The sequence below is a fragment of the Tachyglossus aculeatus genome, chromosome 6 (genome assembly GCF_015852505.1).
Source record: "Tachyglossus aculeatus isolate mTacAcu1 chromosome 6, mTacAcu1.pri, whole genome shotgun sequence".
NCBI classification, from domain to species: domain Eukaryota; kingdom Metazoa; phylum Chordata; class Mammalia; order Monotremata; family Tachyglossidae; genus Tachyglossus; species Tachyglossus aculeatus.
This window is the reverse complement of record NC_052071.1, coordinates 48303758-48329292: the sequence shown is the minus strand read 5'-3', so window position 1 is coordinate 48329292 and position 25535 is coordinate 48303758. Positions and strand designations below refer to the sequence as shown.

The 25535-nt window shown below is 50.3% G+C and overlaps 1 protein-coding gene across 3 annotated transcripts in view; it reads right to left on the bottom strand.

Annotated features, from left to right (window-relative positions):
• The window catches only part of FRMPD3 (FERM and PDZ domain containing 3), a 41944-nt gene extending 17976 nt beyond the window's left edge, over nt 1–23968 (bottom strand). Inside the window, exons 1-11 of one of the 3 annotated variants that reach the window (XM_038748611.1) lie at nt 23821–23968; nt 22596–22698; nt 19467–19512; nt 12520–12624; nt 9995–10102; nt 8118–8249; nt 4639–4758; nt 3719–3855; nt 3182–3314; nt 2682–2771; nt 14–193 (exon numbers count right to left, since the gene is read on the bottom strand). In XM_038748611.1, coding sequence (XP_038604539.1) covers nt 14–193; nt 2682–2771; nt 3182–3314; nt 3719–3855; nt 4639–4758; nt 8118–8249; nt 9995–10102; nt 12520–12624; nt 19467–19512; nt 22596–22698; nt 23821–23968 — 1302 coding nt within the window. Of the gene's footprint in view, nt 1–13; nt 194–2681; nt 2772–3181; nt 3315–3718; nt 3856–4638; nt 4759–8117; nt 8250–9994; nt 10113–12519; nt 12625–19466; nt 19513–22595; nt 22699–23820 lie in introns of those variants that run through there. The other 2 variants (XM_038748613.1, XM_038748612.1) reach the window with 2 other exon arrangements.
• Between the last annotated feature and the right edge of the window lie 1567 nt (nt 23969–25535).

Below are 25535 nucleotides of genomic sequence, written 5' to 3'. Positions count from 1 at the left end.
CACCAGGGCCTACCTTGGCATCCAGGATGCTGGTCTCCACCCGGGCCACACCCTGGTTCTCCCGAAAGAGCTGGATCTTGCTGACCTTGCTGAACTCTGACAGCACCGTGGTCAGGTTGGTCTTGAGGTCAATGACGTGGCTGATGCCGTGCCGCGGCCCTACCAGCAGCATGGTGGCCGGCTGCTTCTCATCCTGGTGGTCAGTGAGAGGATGCCCGCCCAGAAAATGAGGGGCAGGGGGAGGTGGGAAAGGAGGAAGAGAGATGAGATTAGGACCTGCCCACCTGCATGGCAGGAGTAGGTCACAGTCAGGGTGGTGGGATCCCTCCCCCTGCCCCACAGGGAAATTTGTAGACAGCAGAGGCCCTTTAAAAATGCATCTCCCAATCGATGGGCCCATGAAATATTCAGCTCCAGAGAAAGCCAACCTAAAAGGAAAAGCAGACTCCAGACTGGAGAAATTTAGCTCAATTTAGAGGGCCAGGCTGTGGGGAAGAAAGGGAGGGAGGGAAGGAAGGGAGGGGAGGAAGGAGGGGAGCGAAGGAAGGAGAGGAGGGAGGGAGGGAGGGAAGAAAGGAAGGAAGGACAAGAGGGAGGAAGAAAAGGAGGAAGGAAGTAAGGAAAGGAAGAAGGGAAGGAAGGAGGGGAGGGAGGGAGAGAAGGAAGGAAGGTAGGAAGGAAGGGAAGGAAGAAGGGAAGGAAGGAGGGGAGGGAGAGAAGGAAGGAAGGAAGGATGGAAGGAAGGACAAGAGGGAGGAAGAAAAGGAGGAAGGAAGGAAGGAAAGGAAGAAGGGAAGGAAGGAGGGGAGGGAGGGAGAGAAGGAAGGAAGGGAAGGAAGAAGGGAAGGAAGGAGGGGAGGGAGAGAAGGAAGGAAGGAAGGGCGGAAGGAAGGACAAGAGGGAGGAAGAAAAGAAGGAAGGGAGGAAGAGAGGGAGGGAGGAAAGGAGGATATGAAGACAAGAATATGGAACACATCCACATAAGCCCTAAGAAAGCTTTTTCTTTCCCTGAGCTCTGAGAGCCGGAGCTGAAATTCAGGTTGCTGCTAGCCATGGTTGCTGCAGCTCAAGACCGGGGCATTTGATAATCACTTTGGTGAAGGCCATGAGTCGCGCTGTCAAGTTTCAGAGCTATATGCCCACCATTGCTCTCCCATGTCTCCTTCAGGCAGCTTTCCTGATCTGCTTGCTCCTCCTATTAAATTCCTGCCTCTTCTCACCCCCACATTCAAAATGAAAAGTTGGCACCTCCTTTCTTTACCCCCACCTCTATCAAGCTGATGTCAGTCTCTTCTAAGATGTTTGGACTCTAAGATGCCTAATATTATTATTAATAATAATTCATTATAATTGGGGATTTTCGTATATTATATACTATAGTAAAACAACAACACAATATCACATTATATAATACTTTGCATAATAAATATATTACATAATTAAAATGATTATAATCAATTATTATTAGTAGTAAAAATAATAGAAATGGTTTTTATGTGTCAAAAACTGTACTAAATGCTGTGTAGATACAATACAATTGGAGTGTCCCCGTCCCACACGGGGCTCAAGGTCTGACGGGGAGAGAGAACAGGTATTTAATCTCCATTTTACAGATGAGGAAACTGGGACTAAGAGAAGTTAAGTGACTTGTCCAAAGTCACCCAGCAGGCAAGTGGTGAACCAGGATTGGAACCCAGGCCTTCTGACCCCCTATTGCATGCACAAGACCATGCTACTTGTCTAAGAAGCTCTCTAAGCATGCTTGGCTCAGTGAATAGAGCCCGGGATTGGGAGCCAGAGGTCGTAGGTTCTAATCCTGGCTCTGCCAACTGTCAGCAGTATGACTTTGGGCAAGTCACTTAACTTCTCTGGGCCTCAGTTACCTCATCTGTAAAATGGGGATTAAAACTGTGAGCCCCCCGTGGGACAACCTGATCACGTTGTAACCTCTCCAGTGCTTTGAACAGTGCTTTGCATATAGTAAGCGCTTAGTAAATGCCATCATTATTATCATTATTATTATTATTGTCAGCTGGGTGACTTTTGGCAAGTCACTTAACTTCTCTGTACCTCAGTTACTACATCTGTAAAATGGGGATTAAGACTATGAGCCCCAGGTGGGGTAACCAGATTACCTTGTATCTCCCCCAGTGCTTAGAACAGTGTTTGACACATAGTAAGGGCTTAACAAATGCTATTATTATTATTATTACTATCCTTGTGCTATCTCAAAGGTCGCTTGTCCTCCATTTTCTTGTTTTCTATTTTTCCCTTTCATCCAACTCTCTTTTATTCTTTATTGCTTCCACATACGTCATTCCCACAGCTTCAAGCCAAGAGGTGTCTCAGAGGGCTCCTGAGGGCTTTTAGGAGAACCCCAGGCCTGGGTGGTTTCCTAAGCAACCAGCCAAGAAGCACTATATGATGTTTCCAATTCATTCATCCTTTCAATCATATTTATTGAGTGTGCAGAGCACTGAGCACTGTACTAAGTGCTTGGGAAGTACAAGTGAGCAACAGAATAGAGACGGTCCCTACCCAACTAACAGGTCTCCACAATGTATCAACCTTGGAACTCTGCTTGGAAAAGCCATTGGATTTCTTCTCTCTCTTCTCTCCACTGTTACTCCCCTCCCCACCCCGTTATCATCACCTTCCTCCTTCACCCACCCCGCACTCACCAGCCCCACAGTGTTGAACAGAACTCCAGCAAAGGTGGGGACTTCGTTCAGAGTCCTCAGGTACTGGAGCTTCGCCTGGGTGGCTGAGGCCTGTGGGAGGGACACAGCCTGCGATGTTGAACCAACGGATCATGAGAAAAGAAAGTCCTGTCCTCACAGAAGGAGGATGATCATGGGAAAGGAAAGACTTGTCCTCAGAGAGTGCAAAGGAAAGGAAATCCCTGCTTCACAGAAGGAGCCTGCATGTGGGTCAGGAGGATTTGCATCTTCTCTGAACAGTGATCCCAGCCTCGGCCCCCCTGAAGGTGCCCCCCACCCTACTGCTGCTGTCAGGGGAGCACACCCAGGGATGAGGCAGGAGTGGTGAGCAAGAGGCGGTGTCAGTTCAAACTCTCACCCCTGTGGCAGCTCTTATTCCATTTCCGTTGCTCCCCAGACCTCTGCACTGTGGCCCGGGGCCCCCTGAGAGGGGCAGGGGGAGTAGGGGAGGCCACAGGTACCTTGTGGCCCCCGCAGCTGGGAGCCTGGGCCTGGTGTGCCTGCAGTTGCTGAGAGAGGGATTTCCGGAGCCGTTTCTCCTTGATGTTCTGCAGGAGGGAGGGAGGCAGGAAGGGCTCCAGACCCCACTCCTTCCTGAAAGCAGAAGAGAAGGAGGGAAAGAGTGAGAGATAGACAGGGGGCAGAGGCAGTGAGTAGGGGGAAGGTGATATGTGTCTCCTGCTCTGCATCCTCTGCTGTGTGTCCCCTGCTCTGCCCATCCTGCTTTCTAGAGGAAAAGTGGAGCCGGGGCCCAGGCCCCTTATACATTGTTCTAGAGGAAAAGTGGAGCCCGGGCCCAGGCCCCTTATACATTGAAGAAGCCTCACGTTGCCCCTGGGCCCAACTCACCCAGGCTCCTGCCATCCTCCCCTGGGGTTCCACCTCCCAGAGACAAAACCACTGTTCCTTCTCCCCACCCCTAAAACTCCCCAGCTGCCCTGGGAGTCCTGGGAAGTCAGGCTCCTGGGTCTGGATGGGAGGGCCCGTACTGCACTCACTCTACGTTCTTGAGAGAGACCTTCTGGCTGGGCCTGGTAGCTGAGACAGTGATGTAGATGTGGAGGGCCGAGAGGCCCAGCAGCGTTTCCGGCTTGGGATCTGTCCCAAAACGTTCTCGGATCACATCATTCCGGCTCTGGGGAGGAAGAGGGAGAGAGGTGCCCAGAGGCATGGAACCCTGAACGGCTGCCCCGGCCCCTGAGCGGAAGGGGGATGGGCTGGGAGGGGGCTTCAGGGACAGGGTGGGGTGGATGTCCAAGCTGTGGAGAGGGAGAGGCAAGCATAGATCCCCATCTACATTCCCATTCCTTTTCTCCTTGCCCTGGGCCCGTGCCCCACAGCTCCTCAACCCCAGCCCTCGTCTGAGCATCCCAGGGTGGGCCTGGTCAGGGTGTGAGAGGACTGGCTCCAGGGCCGGCTCCCCATCTGGGACTGTTTCTCCGGATGGCAGAGGGGTCAGTCTCTCCAGACGTGCCCCCGCCCAGCCGCAAGTCCTTCTGCGGCTTCTACATGAGCGGCAGTGGGACGATCCGAGGGTTGGCTGCCTGTGGCTCTTCAGGAGGCAAAATGGAGGCCTGGGGACCACCTATATCTGAGGTTCTGCCCCTGCTCCCTTGTAGAATCTGCCTAGTGGAGGGTCAGGAGGGTTGTGGATGGGTTGCAGCAGGAGGCAGAGGTGAGGGGCTGGGGTAGGGGCCTGTGGCAGGGAGCTGGGACTGGGCATGGGGGCAAATGTTGGGGGTAGGAGCTATGGCATTCATTCATTCATTCAGTCGTATTTATTGAGGGCTTACTGTGTGCAGAGCACTATACTAAGTGCTTGGCAGGGGTGGGGACTGGGCACTGGTGGAAGTCAGGGGTGGGGGAAGGAGTGAGAGCAGGGGAGGGACAGGGGACACGATGCCCCAGGGACTCCTACCTGGATGTAGAGGTACTCGAAGGCAGCGGGGTCCCGGCGCAGCAGCTCCACGGGGTCCTTGGGGAAGAAGCTCACCCGGAACAGGCATCTCATGCCCTGGTAGTGGGTCCGCTGCACCACCTGGGCCATGGGGGTGGAGCGGTGACGGGGAAGGGGAAGAGGGGGTGAGACCCAGAGCAGCGCGGAGGACGAGCCCACGCAACCCTGCCTGGGGAGGGAAAGGAGTCAGGGGGCAGGAGGGGTGTCACCTTTACTTTTCCTCCAGCTCTGGGAGGAAGGTCTGGAAGGAGCGAGGGAGGGAAGTTGGGAAGAATGCCACTGAAGCCCCTTCCAAGCCTCCCTACCCCTCTGAAGTAACAGTAATAAAAATAATAACAATAATAATAGTGTTTGTTAAGCACTTACTACATGCCAAGCACTGTACTAAGGACTAGGGTAGATACAAGATTAACTGATCAGATAGGGTCCCTTTCCCACTTGGAGCTCGCAGACTAAGGGGGAGGGTGAAAAGGTATTTTCACTCTATCTTACAGTTGAGGAAACTGAGGTGCAGGTAAGTTAATCCATCAGTGGCATTTATTTAGCCCTTTTTGTGTGCAAATCACTGTACAAAGCTTTTGGGAGAGTATAATGTGTAGTTAAGTGACTTGCCCAGGGTCACACTAGCTGGTCAGTGGTAGAGCAGGGATTGGAACCCAGGTTTTCTGACTACCGGCCAGGCTGCAGTAGTCCAGGCAAGGTGATCTGGCCACTGGCTGCTGAGGTGTCCCAGACCCGCCCAGCATCTGGTGTTGTGCTGAGGAAGAGGACAACTGTGGCAATTCCCTGATCTCTCTGGTCTCCGATCTCATCTCTCATCTCTGATTTCCCATCCTCCTGTCTCTCCCCACTTCAGTCTATACTTCACTTTGTTGCCCGAATCGTCTTTGTATAGAAACGCTCTGGACATGTTACTCCCCTCCTCAAAAATCTCCAGTGGCTGCCTGTCAACCTATGAATCAAACAAAAACTCCTCAATCTCGGCTTCAAGGCTCTCCACATCACCTCGCCCCCTCCTACTTCACCTCGCTTCTTTCCTTCTACAGCCCAACCGGCACCAAACTTCCACTTAGCAAGCCCAAGCCTCCTTCAGCGGGGCAGCAAGACTCAGTAGGCCATGGACCAGCTTGGACATCCGGACTTTCTTCCCAAATCTGCTCCGATTCCTGTCTCCCTGGGGGTCCAGAAGGTCCTCCACCCACCTCAGAGCTTCAGTTTCCCCACCTAGGAAAAGGTGAGATTGATGAGAGGGCAGCAGAGGATGGCCAATGGAGGACTAGCTAGGTGTGAGTTGTGGAGTGTGACCTAAAAGTGGGGGCTCTTAAATGAGGGAGTGGGATATAGATGGGGAGGGGATATGATCTGCTTGTATTATGTCCATACTAGTGCTTAGCACAGTACTTGGTACAATTGTATCATTATTATTAATACTATTAGGACAGACAGGCCTGTCATAGCCTAGAAATAAGTAGACACATCTCAGCTCTCCATTCCTTGCCTTCCTTCCAAGGATTCCCTTTTATCTCTGTTCGTTGTTTAAAATTGGTTAAATGCTGTGGTTTAAAAGAGTGGCAGAAAGAGCATAGTCTAGTTGGGAGTGAGAGGACCTGGGTTCTAATCTCTGCTCTGCCACTTGCCTGCTGTGTGGCCTTGGGCAGGACACTTAACTTTTCTGTGCCTCACTTTTCTCCTCTGTAAAATGGGGACTCAATACCTGTTCTCCTTCCCACTTAGACAACAAACTCCACGTGGGCCAAGGACTTTGTCCAACCTGTTGATCTTATATATTTACTCCAGCTCCTAGTATAGTGCTTGGCACATAGTAACACTTGACAAAAACCACAGGACTGGGGTCTTTTTGGAATTTTGTCTTCCTCCAAGAGATTCTGAATCGTGGAAGGCAACAACTGAGACTGTGCCTTGTACTTTCTGTGACTCCACCAGAGTGGAGCAAGAAGCCCTCAGTCCAGGGGTGGTTAAACGGTGTTCACCTGAGGCCTTTCATCACTGATTAAGCATCCAGCCTGACTAGCTGCAGGGCAGAGGGATGAGAAACAGTCAGCCTTCAAAAATCGGTCTCTTTCGAGACATTTTCCACAAATAGAGAGGTAGTGTGGCTCAGTGGAAAGAGCAAGGGCTTGGGAGTCAGAGGTCAGGGGTTCTAATAATAATAATGGCATTTGTATTTATTACTCTATTTTATTTGTAAATATTTATTCTATTTATTTTATTTTGTTAATATGTCTTGTTTTGCTGTCTGTCTCCCCCTTCTAGACTGTGAGCCTGCTGTTGGGTAAGGACCGTCTGTATATGTTGTCAACTTGTACTTCCTAAGTGCTTAGTACAGTGCTCTGCACACAGTAAGTACTCAATAAATACGATTGAATGAATGAATGAATGAATAAAGCACTTACTCTGTGCAAAGCACTATTCTAAGTGCTGGGGAGGATATAAGATGATCAGGTTGTCCCACGTGGGGCTCACAATTTTAATCCCCATTTTACAGATGAGGTAACTGAGGCACAGAGAAGTTAAGTGACCAAAGTCACACAGCTGACAATTGGTGGAGCTGGGATTTGAACCCATGACCTCTGACTCTCAAGCCCATGCTCTTTCCACTGAGCCATGCTGCTTCTTGGCTCGGCCACTTGTCAGCTGTGTGACTTTGGGCAAGTCACTTCACATCTCTGGGCCTCAGTAATCTCATCTGTAAAATGGGGATTAAGACTGTGAGCCCCCTGTGGGGCAACCTGATCACCTTGCATCCCCCCAGCACTCAGAACAGTGCTTTGCACATAGTAAGCCCTTAACAAATACCATTATTATTATTATTAAATAACCTCTCACTTCCCTGTCTGATTAACCCTCCCTTCTGGGCCACCTGTACCCTTAGGTCTGTACCCTTTAAGAACTTTGATAGACCCCTCTCCAGCTCAACAGCACTTATGTACATATACTCTGCCATTTTCCCCATTTTTAATGTAGTTTAATGTCTGACTCCCCAACTAGATTGTAAGCTTCTGGAGGGCAGGGACCACACTGGAGAAGCAGCGTGGCTCAATGGAAAGAGCACAGGCTTTGGAGTCAGAGGTCACGAGTTCAAATCCAGCTCCTCCAATTGTCAGCTGTATGACTTTGGGCAAGTCACTTTACTTCTCTGGGCCTCACTTACCTCTTCTGGAAAATGGGGATTAAGACTGTGAGCCCCCCGTTGGACAACCTGATCACCTTGTAACCTCCCCAGCACTTAGAACAGTGCTTTGCACATAGTAAGCGCTTAATAAATGACATTATTATTATCTACCAATTCTAATGAATTATATTCTCTCAGATGCATACTACAGAGTTCTTTCCATGGGAAGTGTTCAATAAATAACATCAACTGCTTGATTGTTTGATTGATTGAGGAGGCACAGAGGTGGGCCGCGGGTGAGGCTTACGTGGGCCAGAGGCTGCTTGTCCTGGAGTAGCAGGAACTTTTGGCTGTCCTCTGGGCCGGAGTACTCCAGCACCAGGGCAAAGTGTTCAATGTGCCTGAGGGAAAGGCGGTCCTGCAGAGTCACCATCACGTCCTACAGAGAAGGGGGAGATACGGTGGTTAACCGGTCCATCCAGGGGCAGCCAATGAAGGGGCAGGACACAATGAGCCACAGGAAGGGAGTGGACCAGAACCAGAGAATTAGGGAGAGAACGATAGGCTGGGGGAGGCGGGGAGAGAGAGAGAGACCGACAGAGACAGAGACAGAAAGAGAGAGAGGGAGGCCAACAGGTACAGAGGATATCTGGGCTGAATTATCTGCTCCTCAGAAGCTCCTGCTCTAGCCCAGGAAGGACCAAAACAGAGGCAAAGGCAGCTTCTGCAATTCAACTTTTAAAACACTGAGAAGGCATCACCATGGTCACAGCTGTGGCTTCTGGGGTGGTTGGTCTGAGCTGTGAAGCTGCAGCTCCTTTGGTGTTTATTCATCACCCATTACTTTCATGTTTGTTCACCTTTCTTCCCTCCCCTCCCGCCATCTCCTTCCCAGATTGTGAGTCCTTTGGGGGCCAGTGACCATACAACTCATCTGTACGCTTCTTTTCCAGCACTTAGTAGAGCATTTTGAATATAGTAAATCCTTAATAAATGCTTTTACTATGCCTACTAGAAGCAATGCCTGTGTTCCCCTTGGGAGGGGAATGCAATAGTCTTAGAGCAAGGCAGTAGGGTTGGGGGGCATCATTGGTCCCCTTGGAGAAACACTCAATGTTCTGGGGTTCGAATGGACCTTGGTCTGATGCATCACACCCTGTTGCATGTGCAATCATTGATTAAAACACCGTGTTCCCACGCAGCCAAACCCAATGATGTTGAACTGAATGGGAGGGAAGGGTGAAGTCTTTCCTGTCTCAGGGTGCCCAAGTGACTGAGGCCAGCCCTGCATCAATCCCCAAGAAGCCTCTGCTCCTGAGCCTGCTGAGGAGCCAGCTAAGGGCTGTCCTGGAGGGGAGGAGACAGCACCCAGATGCCCCAAGAGACTGTGTTAGATGCAGGTCCTGGTATGCCAAAGGCCATTTTGGCTTCAAGGAAGATGGCAAGCAGGTCCCCAGAGCAGGCAGGGACAACTAATAGTCCCCTCATTTGCTTGAAGGAAGGTCCTGGATCTTTTAGCCAACCAAATGTTTTGGGTGAAAGCTGGTCCCTCTGGGAGACCCAGGTGATGCCTCTGAGTGAGGGGCAGACAGACGGCTTTGTGTTTTCCATTTGGCCTCCTGGGCCCATGAAGAGCGAAGCCAGTGATTTCTAACTAGAGGAACAAGCCTAATGTCCCCGACTCTGAGCTGCCAACCTACCCAGGGGCTCCCCGCTACAAGCTTCCTGGCAACCTGAAAGGGAACAGTTGCCTGCTTTCTCCCCTCCAAGCCAGAGCCAGAACCAAAGCCAGGAGGTAAGAAGTGATGGGGTGGGTGGGGAGTGCTGTTGCCATGTTTGCTGGAGAAGACACATTTCTGAAACTATAACAGGGAGGAGGGAAGCAGAGGATTCCTTGGCAGAAAACGGAAGATGAGGAGAAAAGTAAATAAGTGTTCATCAGAGTGCCTTCCCAACATGCAGACATGCCTCTAAACCTGATTGCATGTAAATTCCCATGCATACATTGCACACACACAAATATAATCAGACCCAACACTCCCGTGCAGACTTTTGTGAACCCCAAACTTACACGAACCCACCCCCCTGCTGTCCTATGTCAGCCCCAAGCCACTACCTAAGAGTGGGAATAGAGGGTCAGGGACTGAAGCCAGTCAGGATTGGAGAGGGGAAGGAGCCCCTCACCTTGACCGTGGTTCGGCTGTCGAACGTGAAGGACTTGATCTGTCCATTCTCCAGGAAAACCTTGAGGACGTTGGGAATGAGGAGGAGAGACTCTTTCTTCAGCATGTCCTGCGAAAGTCTCCCCAGAGAGCCAGGAGGGGTGGGCGGGGGGAGTGGGTGGCCACAGGTGGAGTTGAAGATTGAAGGGAGGGCAAAGAGATGTGACAAGGGCCAGTGGCAGGGAGAGGAGGGAGTAGGGTGGGAAGCAGGGAGAGTGGGTCCCAGAAGATATGGAGAAGGAGGGAGAAGGAGAGGGGTGTTGATGGTGAGATGAGAAGACACAGAAAGAGCAGGTCAGTGGAAATTCTGTCCCCTCATGCTCTCTAACCCTACACGCTTAATGGACAATCCTCTGGAAAAAAAAGGAAGTTCTGGGAACATCTGCAGGGAATGGAAACCCAAGAATCTCCCCTCCTCCTCCCAGCCTGAAGAGACTGCTGGCCCAGACCCACCACAACCTCTCTTCTTCCCTCCAGGCATTTTGGGTTTTGCAAGAGGCACTGCTGTGTCCATGAGGGAGACCGCCTGGACCTCTGATAATGGTCTAATTGTTTTTGCTTAAAAATAGAGCTAGCAAGAAGCATGTCCTGGTTCATTTGACCCAGAAGGGAGGGTTTATTAGGGCCTTTAGGCCATTAAGGCCTGTTCCCCCTTCTAGACTGTGAGCCCGCTGTTGGGTAGGGACCGTCTCTATATATTGCCAACTTGTACTTCCCAAGCGCTTAGTACAGTGCTGTGCACACAGTAAGCGCTTGATAAATATGACTGAATGAATGAATTAAGGGAGAATGTTCATGGCAGAGTGGGATTATCAGGCGGGGACCCGGGCAAGGCCAGGAACTCATCCATGTGTTCTGGAGGGTGAGAATCAGAAGGAGGAACAGTGCCCAGGCTGACAAGGGACGGGAGGAGAAGTCTGCCTCTTCTGTCTCGAACACAGGACTGGACACTGCCTCTGAAAGGCTCCCACAGAGATTGTAAGCAACAGAGAGAGACTGAGACAGAAATGGAGAAAGTGGGGTGGAGGTAAGGAAGAGACAGACAGAATACAGAGAGTGAGAGAGACAGACGGGAAGAAACAGAGGCAGTGATAGACAGAAACTGACAGAAACATAGAGAGAGACACACACAGGGAGAAACAGGTAGAGACAGAAATACAGAGAGTGAGACAGATAGGGAGAAATAAAGATAGAGACGGAGAAGATAGAAACAGACAGAAGTAGAGACTGAGGCAGAGTCAGAAACAGAGAAAGTGACAGAGGGAGAGAAGGGGGAGAGAGAGAGAAGCAGCGTGGCTCAGTGGAAAGAGCCCGGGCTTTGGAGTCAGAGGTCATGGGTTCAAATCCCGCCTCTGCCACTTGTCAGCTGAGTGACTTTGGGCAAGTCACTTCACTTCTCTGGGCCTCAGTTCCCTCATCTGTAAAATGGGGATTAAGACTGTGAGCCCCACATGGGTCAACCTGATCACCTTGTACCCTCCGCAGCTCTTAGAACAGTGCTTTGCACATAGTAAGGATTTATTAAATGCCATTATTATTATTATTAGAGAGAGATTCAGGCAGCCTGTGGCCACTGCCCTTCATCACCAGCCTAGACTGGGTAGAGAGCAGCCTGTCTGTAGAAGTCTCGCACTGAGGTGAGGTGTGGGGATGCCCGATGTGTGCCACTTGTCTGTTTGTGTCAGACACTGACCTGGGATGGGCAGACCTGGCTTCCTGCCCACTGGTCTGACCCAAATTCATTCAACTGTATTTATTGAGTGCTTACTGTGTGCACAGCACTGTACTAAGCGCTTGGGAAATACAAGTTGGCAACATATAGAGACAGTCCCTACCCAACAGTGGGCTCACAGTCTAGAAGAGGGACCCAAATGGACCAGAATTCCCTCTGGCCCATCTCCAGCTGGGGCCACCCCAGTGATGTCATGCTGATGCTCAAGGTCAGGATCCTCTGGTGATCTTGTCGTTGGCTTCCCTCAAGTCTTCTGGGAAGGGCCCCCACCCTGCCCCTGCACCCTCCACTGCCACTGGCCAGGACTCATGAGTCCTGCATAATGGGGATGGGCTGTCCACATTGAGAAATAGGGGCAGGGCTGGGCCCAGAGAGTAAAGACTAGAGCTTGGAGAGGTGGGTGTGGCCAATGGCTACCTGTTTCCCAGCCAGCCCAGGACTCGCAGGGTGGGCTAGTTTTCCTCACAGCTACTGGGCCTGGCAGCCCCCCAAGCAGGCATATTGGTCCTGGTCTGCCTCTCCCAAGCCACAGGTTTACAGACCTGGAGGTCAGGGAGGGGTTCTCACTTGCCAGAACAAAACCCAGGATGACCCCTCACTGGGGAAACAGTCCCTCTGAAACCCACAAAGACCAAACCCTCCCTGAGAACCCCAAACTCTCCATCTCCTTTGGATGGAGCAGAGACAACTCGGAAGGAACAGGCTGAAGGCACGGAGGGAATGCCCTCGAGGGCCAGGGCAAAGGCAGGACTTACTAGGTCTGTCTGGCCCACGGTGACCTGCTCAGAAAACCGGACCTTGACAGGGTTGGACCTCAGCTTGGCCTTCTTGGCAGCGCTGATGAAGGCAGATTTGGGTGACTGGAAAGCAACACAGAGATCGGTTAGAGTTCTCCTTGTGGCACAGGTTGTCTGCCCGTCTCTGCCCCACTCGCTCAGGTTGGCTGGTGCTGGGGGGACAGTGCGGCAGGGCAGGGGAATTCTCATCGGGCACAGAAGAGGGAAATTTCAGCTGGAGGGAATATCCAAACCAGATTCCATCTATCCAAACTGCTACCACGTTAATCCAAGCACTCATCCTATCCCTAACTTGTACTTCCCAAGCACTTAGTACAGTGCTCTGCACACAGCAAGCGCTCAGTAAATACGATTGAATGAATGAATGAATGAATCCCACCTTGATTACTGTATCAGCCTACTTGCTGACCTCCCTGCCTCCTGTCTTTCCCCACTCCGGTCTACACTTCATCCTGCTGCCCGGATCATTTTTCTACAAAAACATTCAGACCATGTTTCCCCACTCCGCAAGAACCTCCAGTGGTTGCCCATCCACCTCTGCATCAAACAGAAACCCCTTACCACCAGCTTTAAAGCACTCAATTCATTCATTCATTCAATCGTATTTATTGAGCGCTTACCGTGTGCAGAGCACAGTACTAAGCACTTGGGAAGAACAAGTCGGCAGCATATAGAGACGGTCCCTACCCAACGACGGGCTCACAGTCAAGAAGGGGGAGACAGACGACAAAACAAAACATGTAGACAGGTGTCAAAACCATCAGAATAAATAGAATTATAGCTATATGCACATCATTAGTAAAATAAATATAGTAACTATGTACAAGTAAAATAGAGTAATATATCTGTACAACTATATACAAGTGCTGTGGGGAGGGGAAGGAGGTAGGGCGGTGGGAGCGATGGGGACGAGAAGAGGAAAAAAGGGGTTCAGCCTGGGAAGGCCTCCTGAATAATAATAACAATGATAATGATGGCATTTATTAAGCGCTTACTATGTGCAAAGCACTGTTCTAAGCAGTGGGGAGATTACAAAGTGATCAGCTTGTCCCACGGGAGGCTCACAGTCTTAATCCCCATTTTACAGATGAGGTAACTGGGGCCGGGGGCAGTTAAGTGACTTGCCCAAAGTCACACAGCTGACAATTGGCAGAGCCGGGATTTGAACCCATGACCTCTGACTCCAAAGCCCGCACTCTTTCCATTGAGCCACACTGCTTCTCCTGAGGCAGGTGAGCTCTCAGTAGGGCTTTCAGGGAGGAGGAGAGCTAGTTTGGCAGATGTGTGGAGGGAGGACAAGCCCCCTAATTAATAGTAGTAGTAGTAGTAGTAATAATAGTAATCATAATAATCAAGGTATTTGTTAAGCATTTACTCTGTGCCAAGCACTGTGCTAAGCCCTGGAAGTAGATACAATATAATCATTCATTCATTCAATCATATTTATTGAGCGCTTACTAAGTGCAGAGCACTGTACTAAGCGCTTGGGGAGTACAAGTTGGCAACATATAGAGACAATCCCTACCCAACAATGGGTTCACAGTCTAGAAGGGGGAGATGGGCAGTGATAACTGAGGAAAAACTTCTCGAAGAAGCTGGGTCTTGAATTATGATTTATTGAGCGCTTACTGTGTGCAGTGTACTAAGTGCTTGGGAAGTACAAGTTGGAATCAGGGACAAAGCCCCCATCCCACACCGGGTTCATCATCTAAGGAAACTTCATATTATTCCCATTTTATAGATGGGAGGATTAATAATAAGAGCAGCATGGCTTAGTGGAAAAAGCATGGGCTTGTGCATCAGAAGTCATGGGTTCTAATCCCAGCTCCGCCACTTGTCAACTGTGTGACTTTGGGCAAGTCACTTAACTTCTCTGTGCCTCAGCTACCTCATCTGTAAAATGGGGATCAAGACTATGAGCCCCACGTGGGACAACCTGATTAGCTTTTATCTACTCTAGCACTTAGAACATTCATTCATTCATTCATTCAATCAATCACATTATTGAGCACTTACTGCATGCAGAGCACTGTACTAAGCGCTTGGGAAGTACAAGCACTTAACAAATATCATCATTATTATTTGTTAAGTGCTTACTATGTGCTAGGCACTGTTCTAAGCAGGTAGATGCAAGCTAATCAGGTTGGACACAGTCTGTGTCCCACATGAAGCTCACAGTCTGAATCCCCATTTTACAGATGAGGTAACTGAGGCCCAGAGGAATGAAGTGACTTGCCCAGGGTCACACAGCAGACAAGTCCAGAGCCAGGATTAGAACCCAGGTCCTTCTGACTCCCAGGCCTGTGCTCTATCCACTATGCCATGATTCTCCCAGTTATGTCCTGCTGAAGATATCCGAGCTCCGGTGTCACAGACTTATTATTATTATTCATTCATTCATTCATTCAATCGTATTTATTGAGCACTTACCATGTGCAGAGCACTGTACTGAGCAATTGGGAAGTACAAATCGTTAACATGTAGAGACAGTCCCTACCCAACAACAGGCTCATAGTCCAGGACCGATTCTAATTCCCAGGACCGTGCTCTTTCTGCTAGGCCACACTATTTGCCTGTTATCCCTGAACCTAGTTAACTCTTTCCAAACACTTGGACCTGCCTAAAGATTTTCCCTCTCCATCCCTAACTGTCCCTTCTAGTGACCCATTTTGGATCACTTGCCCGCTGTGGGCAGGGATTGTCTCTATTTGTTGCTGAATTGCACTTCCCAAACGCTTAATACAGTGTTCTGCACACAGTAAGTGCTCAATAAATACGATTGAGTGAATGGTTGAATGAATTGATTCAGAGCACTTCTGAACCCGTTACTATCTTCTAATTTCCTGGCTGACAGATTCCATATGTGGAAAGAGTGTGGTCTTGGGAGTAAGAGGTTGTGGATTCTAATTCTGATTCAGCCACTTGATGATGATGGCATTTATTAATCAAGCTGACAGGCTTGACAAGCTGACACTTGCCAGCTGTGTGACCTTGGGCAAGCTACTTAACTTCTCTGTGCCTCAGTTACCTCCTCTATAACAAATACCATTATTATTAGAAACAGTGTGGTTCAGTGGAAAAGAGCCCGGGCTTTGGAGTCAGAGATCATGGGTTCAAATCCTGCTTCTCCAACTGTCAGATATGTGACTTTAGGCAAGTCACTTAACTTCTCTGTGTCTCAGTTAACTCATCTGTAAAATGGGGATTAAGACTGTGAGCCCCCCGTGGGACAACCTGATCACCTTGTAACCTCCCCAGCGCTTAGAACAGTGCTTTGCATATAATAAGCACTTAACAAATACCATCAATATCATTATTATATGCTCGCCCCTGCTGGGTGAGGAAGAAGGGTTTCCTTTTGTTTGTTTGGGGATCTCATCTTCCAGCTCCGGTAAAATAACTCTTCAGATGGCTAGGACTGTGGACTTGACAGTCAATCAGTCAATCGCATTTATTGAGCATTTATTGTGTGCAAAACACTTTACTAAGCACATGGGAGAGCAAAATACAATAATAAACAGAAACATTCTCTGCCCGCAATGAGCTTACAGTCTAGAGCGGAAGACAGACATTAATATAAATAAATAAATTACAGATTTGTTCTTAAGTGCTGTTGGGCTGGGAGACTTGGGAGGACCGCTTTCTGCCCCTTGTTTCATTCATTCATTCAATTGTATTTATTGAGTGCTTACTGTGTGCAGAGCACTGGACTAAGCACTTGGGAAGTACAAGTTGGCAACATATAGAGATGGTCCCTACCCAACAGCGGGCTCACAGTCTAGTTTCTCTGGCTGTGCCTTGCTTGCTCACCCCAGGACGAGCCCTTCCCACATCTGAGCACTCCCCAGCACTTTGCGCTCCCTGCAGAGGAGAGAGGACCTGAGTAGCCATTTAAATCTGCTTCCACAAATCAGCCACAGCAGATTCACTTCTCAGGGCTTTAGGATCACAAGGCCCTGTCTTTATCCCACCTTGACTGTTGCATCTGCCTCCTCGCTGACCTCCCAGCCTCCTATCTCCCCCCAGTCCAGTCCATACTTCATTCTGCTGCCAGGATCATTTTTCTAAAAAAATATTCAGTCTGTATTTCCCCACTCCTTAAGAACCTCCAGTGATTGCCCATTCATTCATTTAATCATATTTATTGAGCACTTACTGTGTGCAGAGCACTGTACTAAGTGCTTGGAAAGTACAATTCGGCAACAGATAGAGACAGTCCCTACCCAACAACGGGCTCACAGTCTAGAAGGGGGAGGCAGACAACAAAGCAAAACAAGTAGCCAGGCATCAAAGCCATCAAAATAGATAAATAGAATTATAGATATATACACATCATTAATAAAAAATAGAGTAATAAATATGTGCAAATATACACAAGTGCTGTGGGGAGGGGAAGGAGGTAGAGCAGGGGGAGGGAAGGCGATGGGGAGGAGAGGAAAAAGGGGAGGCTCGGTCTGGGAAGACCTCCTGGAGGAGGTGAGCTCTCAGTAGGGCTTTGAAGAGGGGAAGAGTTTGGTGGACGTGAGGAGGGAGGGCATTCCAGGCCAGGGGGAGGGCGTGGGCCGGGGGTCGACGGCGGGACAGGCGAGAACGAGGTACAGTGAGGAGGTTAGCGGCAGAGGAGCGGAGGGTGCGGGCTGGGCTGCAGAAGGAGAGAAGGGAGGTGAGGTAGGAGGGGGCATCATGATGAGGTGCTTTGAAGCCAATAGTGAGGCCCATCCACCACTGCATGGAGCAGAAATTCCTTACCATTGGCTTTAAAGCACTCAATCAGCTCACCCTCTCCTATCTCATTTCACTGATCTACTACAGCCCAGCCTGCGCACTACACTCCTTTATTGCAGGCTTGCTCACTGTGCCTTGTTCTCATCTATCTTGCCACAGACCCCTCTCCCACATCCTCCCTCTTGCCTGGAATTCCTTCCCCCTCCGTGTATGACAGATCACCACTTTCCCCACCTTCAAAGTCCTATTCAAATCACATCTCCAAGAGGTCTTCCACGACTCTCCCTTCTGCGTCACCTCTACACTTGGATCTGTAATAATAATAATGATGGCATTTGTTAAGTGCCTACTATGTGCCCAGCACTGTTCTAAGCGCTGGGGTAGATACAAAATAATCAGGTTGTCCCACGTGGGGCTCGCAGTCTTTAGTCCCCATTTTACAGATGGGGGAACTGAGGCTCAGAGAAGATAAGTGACTTGCCCGAGGTCACACAGCAGACAAATGGCAGAGCCGGGATTAGAATCCACGTCCTCTGACTCCCAAACCCGGGCTTCTTCCTCTAAGCCAAGCTGCTTCTTTAAGCGTATTTGATATTCTCCCCACCCTCAACCCCACAGAACTTATATACATCTATTTAAATTATTTATGATAAATTGTGTATTTACTCTCGTTAATGTCGGTTTCCCCCTCTAAACTGTAAACTCATTATGGGCAGGGAACAGATCGGCCAATTCTGTTGCACTGTACTCTCCCAAGAGCTTAGAACAAAGCTCTGCAAATAACAAGCACTCAGTAAATACCATTGATTGATTGATATTACCCTCAGCCCCACAGCACTTACCTATTCGAAATGTATTCATTTATATTAATGTCTACCTCTCCCTCTAGACTGTAAGTTCCGTTTGTGCCAGGAATATGTCTACCAACACTTGTGTTTCACTCTCCTAAGACCTTAGGACAGTGCTCTCTGCACCTGAGTTATTGCTCAAAAAATACCATTGATTGATTGGTTGAGAGGAGGGTGTCAAACCCCTGATTTGCCCTTTCACACTCAACCTTCACCTTACCGCTGGGCAGACTCCAGGCCTATTTCTCCCTTCTCAGACTGCAGACCTCAAAATTTAGGGCTGATGATGACTTTCCAGACCCTTCCCACCCCTCCTTCTCATCGTCCATTCTCCCTTCCACCCTTTGAAATAATAATAACGGCATTTGTAAAGCGCTTACTATGCGCCAGGAACCGTACTAAGCACTGGGGTGCTTACAATCCAATTGGGTTGGACACAGTCCCTGTCCCAAGTGGGGCTCACACACTCAATCCCCATTTTACAGATGAGGTCACTGAGACACAGAGAATAATGATAATAATGATGGTATTTGTTAAGCGCTTACTATGTGCCAAGCACTGTTCTAAGTGCCGGAGGGGATACAAGGTGATCCGGTTGTCCCAGGTGGGGCTCACAGTCTTCATCCCCATTTTACAGATGAGGTAACTGAGGCACAGAGAAGTGAAATGACTTGCCCAAAGCCACACAGCTGACAAGCGGTAGAGCCGGGATTAGAACCCATGTGCTTCTGACCGCCAGGCCTGTGCTCTATCCCTATATCATGTTGCTGTGAGCCCACTGTTGGGTAGGGACCGTCTCTATATGTTGCCATCTTGTACTTCCCAAGCGCTTACTACAGTGCTCTGCACACAGTAAGCACTCAATAAATACGATCGATCGATTGATTGATTCTCTTCCCACTTTCCAAAGTCCTCTCCCTTGCCCTACCTGTAATGAATTTCCACACCTGTCTCTACTGCTTCTCTACGAGAAGAAGCATGACTCCGTGGAAAGAGCCCGGGCTTGGGGGTCAGAGGTCACGGGTTCTAATTCCGGCTCTGCCACTTAGCTGTGTGACTTTGGGCAAGTCACTTCACTTCTCTGCTTCCTCATTCTGGCTTCATAATCACACCTCTCCCGGAAAGTCTGAACAGAGTGGCCGAGGCAGAGGGTGAGCTTTACCTCGATTTCCAGACCTGGGGTGGTGGTGGTGCTGCGTCATCCCTCACTTCCACTGTCCACTTCTACTGTCTTCCCCTTCCCTCCCCAAAAGCCACGGCTCAGGAAGTCAAGGGAGAAGCGGGCGGACGGACGGACGGACGAGCAAGCAGATTGACGAGGAAGCAGCTCACCTGGTGGGTTTGCAGGACAGTGAGGACAATGTATTCTGGAGCGTTCCTACAGAGAAGAGAAGCGGAGGAGACAGTCACATGGCACACAGGACGCCGTGGCCCTGCCCCCTCCTCCAGGTAATAATAATAATAATAATAACGGCATTTATTAAGCGCTTACTATGTGCAAAACACTATTCTAAGCACTGGGAAGGTTACAAAGTGATCAGGTTGTCCCACAAAGGGTTCACAGTCTCAATCCTCATTTTACAGATGAGGGAACTGAGGCCCAGAAAAATGAAGTGACTTGCCCAAAGTCACACAGCTGACAATTGGCAGAGCCGGGCTTTGAATCCATGACTTCTGACTACAAAGCCCGGGCTCTTTCCACCGAGCCACGCTGCTTCTCAGCATAAGAAGTAGGTAAGTAGTAGTAAGTAGTAGAAGTAGTAAGGGTGAGAAGTAGTGAGAAGGACTAGACTGGAGGGGGTTGAGGAGAGAGTTGGTGTTGGTGGGTAGGGACTGTCTCTATGTGTTGCCAACTTGTACTTCCCAAGCGCTTAGTACAGTGCTCTGCACACAGTAAGTGCTCAATAAATGCGATTGATTGATTGATATAAATTAACTCTGCTTTCCAGGAGCTGGGAACTGGGGGTGTGTTTCAAGGTTAAAAATGCATTACCGATGCCCTTAATGATGGTAGTTATTAGCACTTTCTGGGAGCCCCAAAATAGCTTATGCCTAAGGCCACCATTTTCTGACTCTTCTTCACTCCACCATTCCTTTTCCCCATTAATGGTAATAATAATAATAATAATAATAATAATAATGGCATTTATTAAGTGCTTACTATGTGCAAAGCACTGTTCTAAGTGCTGGGGAGGTTACAAGGTGATCAGGTGGTCCCACGGGGGGCTCACAGTCTTAATCCCCATTTTCCAGATGAGGGAACTGAGGCCCAGAGAAGTGAGGTGACTTGCCCAAAGTCGCACAGCTGGCAAGTGGCGGAGCCGGGCTTTGAACCCCTGACCTCTGACTCCAAAGCCTGGGCTCTTTCCACTGAGCCACACCGCTTCTCATTGACCCAAACCCCTCCGCAGGAGAGTCCCTTGAAAAAGCATAGGGAAGGAATCTTGGAAGGAGAAGGGGTAATTCATTCATTCATTCAGTCATATTTATTGAGCGCTTACTGTGTGCAGAGCACTGTACTAAGCGCTTGGGAAGTACAGGTTGGCAACATATAGAGACAGTCCCGGTAATGGTGGTCGGACTCAGAGGCACCCCAAGGAATACCCAGAAACTCCCGCTGGCCTAGCATTCCAGCAACCTCCTTACAAGGAGTTTAGTATTCTTCATAGCCATGAACTCATTCGTTACCCTATCTTCCCAAGCGTTTAGTACAGTGCTCTGCACACAGTAAGCGCTCAATAAGTGCGACTGAATGAATGAACGAATGAAATTAGGGTACGTATCATTCTTCTCTGCACTTCCCTTACTGGTAATTTATTTTAGTGTCTGCCTTCCCCACTAGATTGTAAGCTCCTTCGGGGCAGGGTTCATATCTGCTAACTCTATTGTACTCTCCCAGGCTCTCGGGACAATGCTCTGCCCACCTTAAGCGCTTAATCAGTCAATCGTATTTATTGAGCGCTTACTGTCTGTACAACACTCTACCAAGCACTTAAATACGATTGATTGATGGATTGACTGATCATCCAGAAAATCCCCTCTCAATTATATTCATCCTCTCCTTCTGATAACTGGGGAAAATCAAAACACAGATTGTAAGACACAGTTTGGCCCAGTGGAAAGACCTTGGGCCTGGGAGTCAGAGGGACTGGGTTCTAATACCGGCTCTGTCAATGGCCTGCTGTGTGACCTTGGGCAAGTCGCTTAACTTCTCTGTGCCTCAGTTTCCTCTTCTATAAAATAAGGTTTCAAAACCTGTCCTCCCTCCTACATAGACTGCGAGCCCTGAGTGGGACAGGGACGGTCCAACCTGATTATGTTGTATTTACCCCAGAGTTTAGAACAGTGCTTGACACAGAGTAAGTGCTTAAAAATATCGTACTCATCACCATGATCATAAGAGAGAAGTGATGAAAATCCAGCTCCCCAAGATTCCTTGTTTTATTTTGGGGGTGGAGAGGGGTGGGTTGTTGGGTGGGGTGGGCGGGGGGAGAGGGCATTGTTTGGGTCTGTCAGAGGGATTGTTTGGAGAACCCTGGAATCAGAGACACTCGACTGACTATCCTGATTTGTCTTCCAGGGCTGTGCCAAGTAGCAGGCCCCGGTGGCTCCGGCTCCATGCTGAGGGCAGGGTATTGCCTCGGAGACTCCCCCCTACACTCTAGGCTGTTCCGGGAAAGGAGAAGGAGCCTTTGGCAAGGGCCAGCTGGCTAGCTCCCTCCCTGGCTCCACCAGCCAAAGGCTTGGACTCACCTCGTGCCAGTTTCCTGTGTGCCAGTGCCAGGCCAGTTGGCAAACGCTGACCTTCCCCTGGCCCCTTTTCCTCTCTGCCTTGTTGGCGTTTCACTGGCAACTCACTCAGCTGAGTTGCAGAGCTGGACCAGAGACACCCCACCCTCACCTCCTCATCTCCATTTTCCTCCCTACTCCGTCTCCTGTACATTTGAGCCCGTACCCTCTGGCTCACCCCACCCATTTTCTCCCCACGGGGCTTACGGACAAAGCTTTATACTCGTTGTTTCCTCTTTCATTTATTTCTTTTAATGCCATTCTCCCCCACTAGACTGTCAGCTCCTTGGGAGCAGGTGGTATCTACAAACTCTGTTGTATTGTACTCCCCCAAGTGCTTAGTACAGTGCTCTGCACACATTAAGCGCTCAATAAACACCATTGATCGACTGATGGATTTGCACACTCTGCACACAGTAAGCGCTCATTAAACACCATTGATTGATTGACTGATTGATTATTCTGCGCAGAGTAGGCGCTCAGTACATCCTGCAGACTGGTCAGGCCATCTGACTGGCTGAAAAATGTGAAGCAGTGGGGGCTGTCCGGGACTAAGTGCTCCCCATTCCTCCCAGTGCCTGCCCCTGCTGCCAAGGATGGCAGCCCGGGCTTGAGGGGGCCTGGGCCTGGGGAGTCTAGGTCTGGGGACCCTGAGGCTGGGGGTCCCATTACCTGACCAGCTCGATGAATCTCTCCCTTGGTGCTTCGCTCACGTCCTCCTCGTTGATGGCCACAATCTGGTCCCCGGGCAGGAGCTTGTCTTCAGAGGGGCCTCCTGCCAAGGATCGAGGGGCTGGGGCTGGGCTGGGATTGGGGCTGGGGTGGAGTTGCACTGGGGCTGGCGTGGGCTCTTCTCAGGATGGGGCGAGGGCTGAAGCGAGGGTTGAGAGCAGTGTCCAGCCCTCCATCTCTTCCCCCATACTGAGAGGGTGAGTCAGGAACAATGGGGAGGAGAGATGGACCAGAGGAGGGGGTGCAGGGAGAACCAGAACTTCTTTAACCTGCCAACCCAAAGGATACAAGCCAGGGCCTGGGCAGGGGATGGGGAGGGACTTGCCAACAACCCCTTCTCCAGCTGGCCTCCACACCATAGCCCCGGTCATCACTGGGTGCAGCCCTGGCTGAGCTGGGAGGGGTGTGTCTGTGTGTGTTCATTTTAGGGGGAGTAGATGGAGAGATGGGAGACAGGCATGCACATCATCAATCGTATTTATTGAGCGCTTACTGTGTGCAGAGCACTGTACTAAGCGCTTGGGAAGTACAAGTTGGCAACACATAGAGACAGTCCCTACCCAACAGTGGGCTCACAGTCTAAAAGACATGCCCACATGTCACATGCCCAGGGTGAACAGGAGAGGCTGCACTTTGTTCTAGGGGGTCACCCCAGCCTTCCATGAGCCCAGGCCACCAGAACCCTAATCTGACTCCTTCCCCCTGGGAAAGAACCCAGAGGAGCTGAGTTAAACAGCTCTTTCCCAATGTCTTGCACGATCATCTCAATGTAGCAGTCAGTCGCCGGGCCAAGGGGGGCTGGAACAGGTGATCCAAAGAGGATTTGGCAGTACAGGCTGTGCAGCCTTGGGGAGGGGGCAGGAGGATGGGCTAGATGAACTCTACGGTCCCTGCCCTCCTGTCCCATTGGCTAAGGTCATCCCAGAGATGCCTGGGAAGGAGGTGGGTGTTGGGGGAAGCTGCCTCAGCATTCCTAGCCGGGGACTCTGACAGCTCCAGGGGGACCAGTCATCTCCCATGTAGAGTTGTAGAGTCCATCTCCCTTCTCCCATGTGGAGTCGGCAGGAGGCCAGGCTTCGTGGGAACATCCTGGATGACCAACCCCGAGGACCCCTAGGAGCCCCGGCTCCGACCCCGGCCCCAAGCGGCATCAGGGAGCGCCTACCTGGGGTCACAGATCGCACCACGACTGGCCTCTCGCTGCCAGCCACAAAGCCAAAGCCATGGAAGGGGTCGCGCTCGATCGTCACCTGTCGCAGAAGGTCGGACGGCAGCTGGCCACATTCCATAGCATCCCCACGCTCCTCCTGCATCACATGGCTGTCCCCGGCGGAGCGGCGGAGGAAGGAAAGAAGGGGTAGAGGGGACCCAGCGGGTCTTGGGAAGCGAATGGCAAAAGACGGCTTTGGCCCTTGCCCTGCCGTTTCCCTTGCTCAACCTCTTCTGCCCTCCCAGGGATCCTCTGGAGTGGACACTCAATGCTACAGCCCCATCTGACAGATGGGGAAAACTGAGGCCCTGGGAGGATCTACCTTGGGGGGGCCTTGCAGCTTGTCTCGTGGATCTTCCTAAATCAATTTCCTTCTCTCTCACCAGCATCAGGCCAGAGAGAAGCCATTCTGTGGAGGGCGTTCCCCTGAATCAGAGATCAGAGGGGGTTGGTATAATAATAATAATAATCATAATCATAATAATGGCATTTATTAAGTGCTTACTATGTGCAAAGCACTATTCTAAGTGCTGGGGAGTTTACAAGGTGATCAGGTTGGCCCCCTGGGGGCTCACAGTCTTAATCCCCATTTTACAGATGAGGTAACTGAGGCCCAGAGAAGTTAAACGACTTGCCCAAAGTCACACAGCTGACAATTGGCGGAGCAAGGATTTGAACCCATGACCTCTGACTCCAAAGCCCGGGCTCTTTCCACTGAGCCACGCTACTTCTCTACTGTGCCACCCTCCCTGGCAGAACCCTCCCCAGAGGGTCCAAGGGGGCTTCTTGCCCCACCCCTAATGTACATTCTTCATTTCTGGGCAGAAGAGCCCTCCCCACCAAGCAATGGGGTAAGCCATCGTCGCTGTCAGGACAGATTTTTTAATGGTATCTGTTAAGCGCTTACTATGTGCTAGGCACTCAATTAAGCTTTGGGGTAGATACAAGCTAATCAAGTAGGATACAGTCCATGTCCCCTCATGGGACTCACAGCATTAATCCCCATATTACAGATGAGGTAGCAGCACAGAGAAGTTAAGTGACTTGCTCAAGGGCACACAGCAGACAAGTGGTGGAGTCGGGATTACAACCCTGGTGCTTTGACTCCCAAGCCTGTGCCCTGTCCACTACAGGTGAGGCTGGAAGTCAGACAGTTTCTCAACTGGAAGTTCCCAAAAGGGAAAAGGGCCCAGGGCTCTTGCCAGGATTTCCTCAGCACCCGGAGTAGGGGAGAGTGCAGCATAATAATAATAATAATAATAATAGTGATAATGATGGTATTTCTTAAGTGCTTACTATGTGCAAAGCACTGTTCTAAGTGCTGGGGAGATTACAAGGTGATCAGGTTGTCCCATGGGGGGCTCACAGTTTTTAATCCCCATTTTACAGAAGAGGGAACTGAGGCACAGAGAAGTTAAGTGACTTGTCCAAAGTCACACAGCTGACAATTGGCGGAGCCTGGATTTGAACCCATGACCTCTGACTCCAAAGCCCGGGTTCTTTCCACCGAGCCACGCTGCTTCTCTGCATCTGTACCTCGTCCTCACTGTACCTTGTTCTCGCCTGTCCTGCCGTCGCCCCCCAGCCCACGTCCTCCCCCTGGCCTGGAATGCCCTCCCTCCACACATCTGCCAAGCTAGCTCTCTTCCTCCCTTCAAAGCCCTACTGCG